A 12311-nucleotide genomic window follows, 5' to 3' on the forward strand; every position below is an offset into this window, starting at 1 on the left:
ACTACTCAAGTGTGAGAATTCCCCCAGCAGTCTAGGCCTAAAGCAGGAATAAAAAGAAAAGCTAGTTCAGTCTGTACATAAACTAAGCCTCTTTTTTTTTTAAAGTTAAGTTAAAATAGTTAGTTATCTAGTGCAGGGGTGTCAAACTCATTATGGTTCACAGGCCGGATACAACCTGATTAGATGTCAAGTTGACAAAAACAACTATAACGATGATGATGATTAACTATAAATAACATTGAAACCCATGGTTTTAATGCAAAGAAGTACAAGTATTTAAGATATTTATTGTTATTTATTCATGTTCAATTGAATATCATTTCACAAAAAATAACCTGAACATGAAGTGTATTTTTCTTACTTTCAAAATTTGTCAAACAGGGCCAAAATGAACACCCTCGCGGGCCGGTTTTGGCCCACGGGACGTAAGTTTGACACCCCTGATCTAGTGTAAAAGATACGGTGAGGACCAGTGTTGATCCAAACTGAACCCACAGCTGTGATTACACTTTTTTTTCCATTTGCTGTTTCCATTAGGCTTCGTCAGCTACGACAATCCAGTGTCGGCGCAGGCGGCAATCCAGGCCATGAACGGCTTCCAGATCGGCATGAAGCGGCTGAAGGTGCAGCTGAAGCGCTCAAAGAACGACAGCAAACCGTACTGATCTTAGCGCTTAGGCTCTTTCTGCTTACCATGTTAGCACTGCTAGGGTAAGTCCCCCCCAACCAAAAAAAAAAGTAAAAACTGTTTGTTTTTTCTTAAAAAAAAAACAAAAAAAAAACAACAACAACAGAAGCAGCAGAAAAAAACGAGCCACGACTTACGTTTCTACAGAATCTGGTGTGAAAAGGGAGGGAGCGAACGAGGGAGGGAGGCGGGGAGGGGGAGACAACCTACAACCACATGCCGTCTTTTGAATTTTTTCATGTTAGATTTCAGGTTTTATTATTTATGACATTTTTAACACACATAAACACTTCCATTACTGTCTTTACTTTGTGCATTTTTTAACAGCTTTTATTATTTAAAAAAAAGATAATGATTTGGGTGATTATGTATACATTTTTACAGGACAGGTTACAACCTGAACAGAATAGAGCCATGAGATATATATATATATATATATTTTCTTTCCCACAATGTGAACCCAAGGTTTGTCTTTATTAGGTATTATAACTCTTTTGTTTTGTTATGCTGATATGCACATTTGCCCTTTGACGTCTGCGCTGTTACCCGCAGGCCGTGCTGCTTTTTCACACAAAAAAAACAAACCCTATCTGCCTGTTGGCTTCCCGCAAGCAAAGGCTGCAAAAAAAAGTGGCCTCTTTGACAGCATTTATTTATATAACTATTCATATTGTTAGTTGTAGTTACACTCCTCCATCACAAAGATACACTCAGCTCAGTCTATGTATTAATATGAAGGAAAAGAAAATGTTTATATGACAGAAAATTAAAGAAATTCTATATTGCTAACTACTTTTCTGTTGATGCCGAAATTACATTTAAAATGCTACGGTTTTGAGAGTATCATTATCATATGAGTTATACTAGGGAGGGCGCCACTGAGAGTACTTGGTGTTCATTTGGTTTGAAGGTTTTAAAAAAAAAAAAAAAACCAAAAGGATTCAAATCATGCTAAGTATAGAAAAAGTCACAGGTCTGTATTTTTTTTTTTTTTTTTGTAAAGAAAAAAAAGCAGTTCTATTTTTCTATAAAATTTTTACTGCCTCAGCTGATTTTTAAAAAAAGGAAAAATTTATTTATTGCCTTTACTATTAAATCGTATTGGACTAATTTATTCAACTTAAATAGTATTTAATTCAAATTTAGTTCCGCCAAGAAGTTGAATTTCTTTTTCATGTCAATCACATGTTTTTCAAACGAAAACGAAGCCTATTCAAACACACGTGTTCATCCATCTCTCATTTTTTCGTTTTTTTTGTTCCTCACGTTTTTGCTGTTTTTCTATTCTTAGTGAAATGTTTTTTTTTTGTTATTACAGTATTTGTTTGTTTGTAAACCTCACGATCACGATCTCTCAGCTTCATTCAACTCCACTCTATTAGACATTTATTTAAAAAAAAAAAAAAAAGGAAATAAATGAAAACCGTCAACCACTTTGTCCCAAATGACTAAATCCATCTGGGACATGATGGATGAAATTTGGGTTGTTTTTATTTTTTAATGTTGTTTACATGTAGACGAATGAGTGAGTGAGTGTGTTTTGTTGCTCGTTAGGACGGATAGAATATCACGCTACAGGGCAGGAACAGAAGGTTCCAGACTAAAATGTTTGGGCTCCAAATTAAAAAAAAAAAAAACCTCAATCAAAGATCTACCTTTCAAAGTATTTTTCTTAGAGCAAGGAAGTTCAGCAAAAGTCTAGTTTTCAGTTATTAAAAAAAAAAAAGCAATTATTTTGAGTCATTTTGAAGAGTTACATTTGATGCTTGATTTACTGAAAGGATTTTGGATTATTCTTAGGCCTTCAATTTCAGAAAATAATTTCTATAACTGCTGTTTTTCTTTCCAATTTATTTTTATAAAACGGGTAAAAGCAGATAATTATGATTTATTACCATGTTGTGCTCTCATTTTTTTGTCCTAATTTACTTGATCTGCAATTCAATTTTATTCTAGTTGTGTCTGACTAGTGCTTTTAATTTGGTCACGATAAAGTAATCAGTGAGTGTTACTGACGATTTTAATACATTTTACAGATTTCTTTCAAGTTGAATTAAACTAAAACAAGTGAGACAAATGAATAAATCCATAAAAAAATGTCATTATAAAATTACATTTTTCTTTATTATCTTTCTGGATAGAGTTTTACAATAAATATGCGATATTATTTTTAGGCTTGTGTTTCGTGTTGGCATAAAATGTCACGCTCTGTTTACTTTAAGTTAAATGTAGATTTTTACAAGAAAAAATCTGGAGCCGTAACAAAATCCAACTCAGATTCAAAAACTGCCAGTAGACCAGTTTGTGTCGTCGTTGCTTCTTTGTTGTTTCCTGTTGTTTCCTGTTGTTGTTCCTCTTAATTTTTTGAAAACGAAAATTCTGTTGCTGTAGTGTTGTTGCGTGTTGTTCTCACTTTCTTTGTGTAACTTTTTCCTCTTCCCTGTTTTTTTTCTTTTTTCTCCCCTTTTAGAACAAAACCATCTCCATGCCTGTTAGCTCATCGTTTGACTAGCATGTCCCTGTGGTGTCCAAACAAACAAAACAAAACAAAAAAATTTATTCAAAAACAACAAAAAAACAATACCCCAACCAAAAAGTGTCATCGCCGTCCTTCTTCTTCTTCTACCCCGTTGTTTTTTTCCCCGAGATCACCTGATCATAACCTGCTTCTCTTCCTTCTTCACCGCCTACTGACGTTTTTTTTGTTTTGTTTTTTCTCCGATTTTTTTAAGAATATTTTTCGCTTTTACCTTGGGTTTTTTTGTGTGTTTTTTGTTGGTGTAAAGTTTTTTAGCATGTGACCTCATTTGGACTTTTTTTTTTGGAAAGAGCGTTGACGTGAGGAAGGAAAACGAATCAATGTGAAAATTATATAAAGCTGCATTCTTATGAAAAAACCAAGACTTTTATGAATTTATACGGGGAAAAAAAGTGTTCTTTTTGAAGGAGAAAAAACCTGTGGCAGAGCGACTTCCATTAGTCTGTTTTCTTGACTTTTATTTTCTCTTTTTATGTCCTTTTTTGTTTGTTTGTTTGTTTCTCTTTTTTTGTTTGTTTTTTTAATTTAAAGTAAACTTGAAAGTTCACATCAGGAATTGGCGCATCACTTCGCTTCTGGTAACGATGAGGTTAAAAAAAATTTAAAAGAAAAGACGTCACGTACACGAACCAGAAGCGGTCAGCGCCAGTTTCTCTGAGAAATAAGACTACTTCCAAACAGTTTTTTTGAAGAAAAAAAACTGTCTGATTATCAATATTAGACTCTTTCTCAGAGCTCTCTAATGGTTTTTACATTTTTCAGGCAGTGTAAAGTTTTTTGATAAGGCCATTTTAAGTGGCCCTGTTTCTCATTCAAAGTCTATATATAGAATCACTTTTTTCTAGAGTAGTTTAAAGGTTAAAAAAAACAGGAAAAAAAAAACATTTGCCCTGTTTGGTGGGGGAGAAATGCTACCTACTTGTGTCACCTTTTTGCTGAACTGACTCACAGATAGACAATCCGTGGTTTAAAATGCACATGATCAAATGACCTATATTTTCTACTGTTTAAATGTATAGAGGTTAAAAGAAAAACTAAAAAGAAAAAATTACTACGATACCTGTAACCCGCATTAATGTCGGTGCTTCTTGTGAGTTTAGTTCAAGTCTAACAGTCTTATATGTCCGATGTTTTCTTTTTCCAAGAAAAAAAAAATCAGTTTACTTGAATAATAGATGAAGCCTTTCACATGACGATAATTGTTTCGGTTATTTTTTCTTTTTTTCACTTCCTTTTTTAAAAAAGGAGGCCCAATTTGCTCAAAAAAAAAAATCTTGTTGGTTTATTAGCTATATAAAATTCTTAAAAATATATATAAATATAACTATATATCTCTATATATATATACAGTATATATATCAATATATGAAATGTCAGCTTGTGAAGCATCAATGTCATTATTATTTTGTTTCTCTCGTGAGTTTTAAACAATATTTAGGTGTGTTTTGTTGTTTGGCAAAAATGTCTTATAATATAAAGATTAAAAAAAAAAACCAGATGAGATCAGTGGAGTTTAGTGCCAAATCCTGAAGGTACTTCCTGCCTAGCGCGTCAGTGTATTTCTTGTGTAATGATTTGATAAACATGGGTATTTTATTAATCAGTGTTTTGTATTGATCCTCATATTTAAAGTATAGATTTAAAAAAAAAATGGAGTTTGTTAACTTGCTATTCTGTGGTCTTGTTGCCTGAAAATGTCATGTTTGCTTTTCTTTTACTTCTTTGTAAAATTGTACAAAAAGTGCCCATGTGTCATATATACATATATATACATATATCTATATACACACACACAAACACACCGATTGGTACAGACCTCACAACTTTTTCTTTGTTGCTACGTGAAGCCCCTGAGTGTGATGACGCCTCTACAGCGACCCCTATGGCCCACGCACACATGTGCACATGCACTCACGCACTGATATTTTTAGCCATTGTACAGCCGTTGGACTCATCAAAAGCCTTACCACTGATCTTTGCACTGCTCTTTTCTTGCTGTATTAGTATCTCACATATACAAATGCACGCACGCACTCACACACAGGCACATGTGCGCAAATGTCGGGCTTATGTGATGAGTGTTTGTCATTGTTAGTGTGTGTTTTTATTTTTCTGCTCTCGCGCTTTGTCACAGCTGCCACGTAAAAGTGAGACGCGAGAGTCACGTACGCTAAGCCTTACTCTCACTAAATTTAGTGTCGTAGACAGCGCCGTTCGTGGTCTTGGTGGTGTCGTCATCATCATCATCATCATCATCATCATCGTCGTCTCCAACGTTTGTATTGCCCCATATTGACTAAAATGTACTTGCTAGCTTTCAAGGTGTTAGCGCAGGGAAGGGTCATAGACTTCATATAGTCGTAAAGATGGACTAACATTTAAATGACGGCAAGAGAGCGACTCGGCGGGATTAGGTCCTGAAATGAAGCCACGTTACTCTTTACGATGTCGGTAAAGATTTGCGATAATTCTCTTCAGGTGTTCCGGTCCTCGTTTAAATATGACACCAATGTCGTGGATTACAAATCCCTTTTTACGAAGTTAGACGACAGAAAAGTCAAACTTGATTGACAGAAGGCTAGAAGAGTGCGTGTAAATCTAAAATAATAGCTACGAGAACAGAGCCTTGTGGAACCTCATTTTGCATATTGGTAATTAGAAGGAAAACGTCGTTAATAGACGTGCGTTCACAGCACATTGATGTCATTAACGATAAAATCAAACTTAACTGTGTTAATCTGGAATATTATGGCTACGAGAACGGAGCCCTGTGGAACCTCGTATTTTTGCATATTCTAAATTCAACGGAAAACTTCGCTAATAGACATGTGCGTCCACAGCACATTGATGTCATTAACGATACAGTCAAACTTAACCACGTTAATCTGGAATATTGTGAGTTCGAGGATAGAGCCCTGCGGATGTATGTTCTTACACATCTTAATTTGACAAAGGCGATTTCAGTAAGGTTTGAGCAAATAGTACTGCACGTCAACGGTATACATGGTATTAATCAAGTTTACAAGGTTATGAATATTAGGGACTTTTGTTACTTCATATTTTAACGCTAACTGCAGACAACAAATTTTGTGATTGTCGGAGCACGGCGGTACAAGGAGGTCTTTACACGTTTTAAATTCAAGAGTCGACTTTAGTTTTTCTTGTATATACAGTCTACAGTCGATGAGATGAGTTTACTCACAAAGGTAAAAGCACACTCCAGTATTCATAACACAGGACGGTTCGGAAGCTAATGTTCATTCGTTAATTTGACTCTTTATGTTGTTAAATTTAAAGATGCGTATATTTCATGGTTAAATGGGCCAAAATTGTGTTCCAATGCCAAAGTGTGGTGATGACATTCTCACAGTCTGAACGTTTACATGACACAATGTTGTCAAGTCAAAAACAACTGCCCCCTGTCTTTTTAAACCTCGCCCCCTCCCTGAAAGTTTACGATCTGCAAAAAAAAAAAAAAACATGGAAAAAAAAACATAAAAAAAAAAATAAAAGAACCACAGGCAGCATTATTTTTTACAGAAGCTCACCACTGGCCTTAAACAGGGAGCCTCATATCAGTATTTAAAAGAGTCAGAGATGTTGTTGTCGGTCGTCACTTCTTACTTCTGTCAGCAGTTACTTTTGAATTTGTCCCAGTCAGGACTTTCACTCTCTGCCCATTTCATCTGAATGATGAATCCTGAAATGGCTGTTTGTCCGCACAATGGACAACAACAAAGAGGGTGGGTGTATTTATTGAAGGCTGCTGCTGCTCTCTGTCTGGGTGTTGTCTCCCAGGCTGATGGAGGTTTTATTAAAAAACAGGTCAGTGTTTGGAGAGAGAGGCATCTTATTGCACCGCTGACAGGGGAAATAAAGTCTATTACTCGATGGTCGGAGGAACAAAAGGGTCACGTTGGCAGGTTCCGCTCAAATGAGAACATGTGAGACGGCAGCGTCATCAGCATAGACAAAAACAAAACCTGACCTAGTGGACAGAAGTAAGAAGACCTTAATGCAGTGTTGCATCCGTGCACAATTTATATTCCAAGTCTCAGAGCAAAGAGTGGATGTGCGGGCGATATGTGTCGCGTCACGTACACTCAGTATAGAAGTACCGCCCCTCAAACCCATCTCCTGCCAAACGTCCAGATGAGAGTTGGGGGTCTGAAAGCAGGTCAACCAAAGGTGTCCGAGTCCAGTCCACCCCTACTGACCGGACCGGGCTTTGTGAGCAGCACATTTTCACGATCTCTCCACTCACTCTAGCACAACTTCTATCTGTCAAACCGGCAGGTGTTTTTTCCCTGTACTGTTGCGTACACCGCCAAAATTTCACAGAGTTGCCCGCAGTCTTTTTTGTCTTGGATGTAGAAGCACAAGCAGCTTGTAGACGCAAAGTTTTCACCTCAGGGGCTTTCACCACCGATGCTCGTAGTTATTTCTCTATCTGGTCACTGTTCTCTCTCTCTCTGTTCTCTTTCTTTCTTAATTATCTTAAGTGCTATTTATCAAAACAATGTAACCAGAAAGGACAAAAAAAAATGAACTTGTTGTTTCTTTGCATTATGGCTAATTATGTCAACTTTTTTGGCGGAAAAAATGTTTTGCGTGTTTTCCTATTTCTGTGCTCATCGTCCGTAGGAATTCTCCGATATACTTTGATTGATGTCGTTTTTGTTTCTCAGAAAGTCGTTTCTCGATTTGAGTAGTTTCAAAGTAAATGTCTCGAGAGAAGCCAAAGTCGATGCATTTCAGTGGATCCTGTACAAGCGTTAATGTCGATGTTTGTTGACAACAGTTCAATCTGTCACTGGATGGTATTTAAAAAAGTACAAAAAATGCAGGCTTTCTATTTCTACAACTGATTGTACTTATGCATTTTGTACCAGTGGATTTTTTTATACTGGAGATTAAAGGATACAACAAAAAACAAATACCACAAAAAAAAGTTTGTGGTCTGGTGGTTCCGCCTGATCCCGACTGGAGTATGATTTCTAACTGGAACCAAGAAAGATGGCTTTTGATAATAAGATTTTCTAGAAGATCTTTGGCTTTTTTTCTTCTTTCTCTTCTGGTTCTTCACTTGAGTGTTTCGTTGTCCTTCTTTCTTTGTTTCTCTCTCTCTCTGTCTTTTTTTTATTATTATTATTTCAGTTCATGATTGATTTTTTTCCACACTGTAAAACAAAAAAAGTTGAGAAAACTAAAAAAGGAAATTCAACATAACATAGGCGAGTCAACCTCTGATTGACAAGTATCAGAAAAACAAAGAAAAGTTGACGCTGACTTTTAGAAAACAATAATAACAAAAAAGAATTTTTAAAAATGACAATTAATACATTTCAAAATGTTAGCAAATATATTTGAGCACTATCAGACCAAATTTACATGTATTACGATTTTTTTTAAATCTGAGAATCATGTTGAAAATTTTCAAAAAATATCCCCATTTTATTCTAAAAAAGTCAGTATTTTTTTTTTCTTTTCTCAACTCTATTTTTACAGTGAAATACTGGTGAATGTCAGCAAGTTAACTTTTAATTTTCAAAATTTGGTCTGCTCGACAAAATGTGGTAGCTCGTTTGTCTGATACAACAGCGGAAAGTTTAAATTTTTTTTTCCTGAATTTGTGTCGTCTACGAGACTTTAGACAATTATGGAAAAAGAAAGGAATAGAAATATTTAGTCACCTTCGGTGGATTCATGTATAAGTTTGACCAACAGTTTGACTGATTTAAAGGTTTGATTTGCTTTTAGCTGTTAGCACAATTTTTCTCTGTCCTCCTGTGTGAACTAACTGTGTAGCTGAAGCCGAGTCAGAATTATTTTTGTAAACGTATGTTCTTGTGTGATGCAGTTTTTTGCTTCTGTCTTCTATATTAAACCATTTTTCCTAATACTCGTCTCTCTCTGTGCTGTTATGTGTTGTCAGATTTTGTCGACTTCCTTCCTCTCCGCCATTTTCTCCTAGTTTTTGTACGTTCTCCTCCTCTCTCACACTTATGTTTCACTTTTCTTTTTTTTTGTACCACATTAGTAACTTTAAGAGAAATGTTGTTCTCACCAAACATAGTAAGTTAGGGATGTCCAATAATATCGAATGACCGATATTATCAGCCCAATATAAGAGTCATTATGTATCTGAATGAATTGTTATTGTTTCTTCCTCTGATAATGAAAATCCGATAACGCAATGACTGGGATTCGCCAAAAACACTGGAATCGCTTGTTGGGTCCTGAGACGTTTACTGCAGTTTTAGAGGAAACGACTGCATATATTGGCATTGGTTGATATCGGAATCGGAAATTAAGTGTTTTGGACAAAATCGACATCGCGGATTTTAGCAAAAAGTTAATATCGGACACCCATAGTAAATCCAAATGTTATTGTACGTATATTACTACATCTAACTGTCAGGCCGTAAGCTACGTAGCTACCCTTCTAACAACAAGCGGTATTAGTGTTATAGCGCCATCTATATGGATCTTAGTATTAGTTACAATACTGGACAGCTTAAAAAATATTTAAGCTTTTATTTTATCATTGTATTGAGTTTTTTTTTCCTCTCTTCCCTGTACCACTGAACGTTGTCCTGAGCCAGGCCTGTCCACTGTTTGTCCACTCTGTGTTTAAATTCACTGACGTTCTGTGTCACTGTCACCGCTGCAGAGAGAGAGAGACAGAGGAAGGAAAGAAAAGTCAAAAACATTCAGACAAACGAGACGAAAACATGATTTATCTTCCACCACACACCAGAACAATGTCAATGACATTAATGGAGTATATTTGTCTGTATAACTGTCTTTTTAAAAGTATCGTTGACATGTTTACGGTAATATGGACTACCGTAAATGCTGTGTAAATCATCAACCCTCCCCAGGCGGACAGAAGTTCTTTTCACACACCCCACCTGAATTGAAATACTATTGAGTACCTGATCATATTTATTTATCTGTACAAACCTGCATTCTGCATACAAACCTCTGGTTATGATTAAGAGTTACTTTGCTGCCATCTAGCGATTGGAGGGTTGTTTATCATTCAAGCATAAATAAAGAAACATAAGACGTTAAAACGAGGGATGTCCGATAATATTGGCCAACCAATGAATCGGCCCGATATTAGCATAATAATGTAATATCTGTAAAGTCTTCTTCTTTTTTTTTTTCCTCTGATAATGAAAACCCGATAACGCAATGCCTGGGTTTCACCACACGATGTGTGCTCTAAAAATAGTTTTGGGGATAAATGACTGTATATTAAAGTGAAAGCCACTAGATGGCAGCATTGCATCTAAATGAATCGCATACTCATACAGTGGTTTGAACAGATAGGATCGGTATCAGCATAGGTGGGTGACACAGTTCCAACTTACGGCAAAAAACAAGTTACATCGCAAAAAAATGAGTTGCATCACACAGTATGTACTTCAGCTTAAAAATCAACAATTTTGGACGACAAATCAAATTTTTGCCAAAATTAAAAAATGTATTGACATCTTCCAACAAGTTGAAATCTAGTCCTGGTTTTTTATTATTATTATTATTTCTTTTTAAAAGTAAATAATAATTTAAATACAGCTTATGTAAAAAAAATAGCTTTGTAAACTTCTTTTAAATTTGGGAGGGAGGATTTATTGAAAGTCTGTTGAAGTACAAGAAGGAAGGTTTAACCTTCCACTCAGCGAGCGTCTCAGAGGCAAGAATATTTAGCTGTTTTCGGTTTGCAAAGTAAAATCAGACATTTAAGCAGCAGCAGTGGAGTTTCATGTCAGATAAAACTCTCTGCCTCATCCTGCTGCCCTTTTTTCCTTTCACTGCCGCAGCCGCTCACCAGCTCTGTTATTAAATATTGATTGTGAGGTTGAGTCGAAGCCACAATAAACCTCTATTATTGCCAATGTGTGACCTGTAATTCAAGAAAACATCTGCAGCTTAAGAAATTTCTTTTTTCGTTTTTCTCCACTTTTTTTTATTTTTGTCCTTCCATAAAATCACTTTTATAGAATAAAGAACCCAATGAGGAAAACATGTAGGCTCCTAACTCCTAAGCATCAACCTCCATGTTTTTTAATGTAAAATATTATTTTAATTTTTTTTATGTCAGACATTTAACAGTGGATTTTTACAGAAAGTTAACAACAAAAAACCTTGAAAGTGGAAAAATGTGAGAGGAATAAAATTAAATAAAACTAAAAATAGAAATAATGTATAAATGTGACAGTTAAAAGAAACGAGTGCGCGAGAAGACGTTCAGTATACTGTACTGTCATTATTCATGCTTGAATGATAAACAGTCCTCCAGTCACTAGATGGCAGCATATCAACTCATTTTATCATCACAAGATTGTAGACAAAATGCTGGTGCCGTGGTTTGTACAGATAAATAAATATTACCAGCCGTTCAATGGTATTTAAATTTTAATGGGGGGAGGGGACATGGCAGAAAATAATAATCAGAAATAATCAGAATTATAGAAACATATTTTAACAATTATATCTTGTAAATTATCAATACGTATTTTGACTGGATTACCAGTAGTTGATTAATTTACAACACAGTCTGTTCTCAAACATGGTTCACGTGTAAAGCTCCCGGCTTTAGATCACCCCCAATCAAATCCACGTCATCAACAGTGAACCAGGAAACCAAAAACCAGGTGAACCTGCCACACCCAATGAATGTAGAGAAGAAACAGATGATTTAACTGGAAAATCCTAAAAAGGTTTGGACACTGTCGATGTACACGTTTTTACAGCGTTTTTTAGTTTTACAACAGTGAAGAAGTAGTACATTGCTGCCCTCTGCTGGTAAGAAGACAAAAAAAACATTTGATCTTTTTCTCTTAGGGAAAATAAAATAAATCAAGTTCAATATGTTTTCAAATATATCTGTTGCATTTATAGAACATTTAACGTATTTAAAACATTACACGTTTAAAAATCAATTTATTACTTTGGACACAAATAAAACCATACATATTTGAACAATATTTACATAATATACACTTAATATAATATTTCTTTATTTTTACATTACTTTGGACACAATTATAACCATATATATTTGAACAATATATA

At 35.3% G+C, this 12311-nt stretch overlaps 1 protein-coding gene across 6 annotated transcripts in view; it reads left to right on the plus strand.

Annotated features, from left to right (window-relative positions):
- The window catches only part of celf2 (cugbp, Elav-like family member 2), a 148972-nt gene extending 141200 nt beyond the window's left edge, over positions 1–7772 (plus strand). For 5 of the 6 annotated variants that reach the window (XM_025057536.1, XM_025057532.1, XM_025057533.1 and 2 more), the window contains one exon: positions 538–6857. In XM_025057536.1, the coding sequence (XP_024913304.1) occupies positions 538–665 (128 nt within the window). In that variant the 3' untranslated portion in view covers positions 666–6857. Of the gene's footprint in view, positions 1–537 lie in introns of all 6 variants that reach the window. The other variant, XM_025057531.1, reaches the window with a different exon arrangement.
- The last annotated feature ends 4539 nt before the right edge of the window (positions 7773–12311 follow it).

This window comes from Cynoglossus semilaevis, chromosome 8, assembly GCF_000523025.1.
Source record: "Cynoglossus semilaevis isolate Cse_v1.0 chromosome 8, Cse_v1.0, whole genome shotgun sequence".
NCBI lineage: Eukaryota > Metazoa > Chordata > Actinopteri > Pleuronectiformes > Cynoglossidae > Cynoglossus > Cynoglossus semilaevis.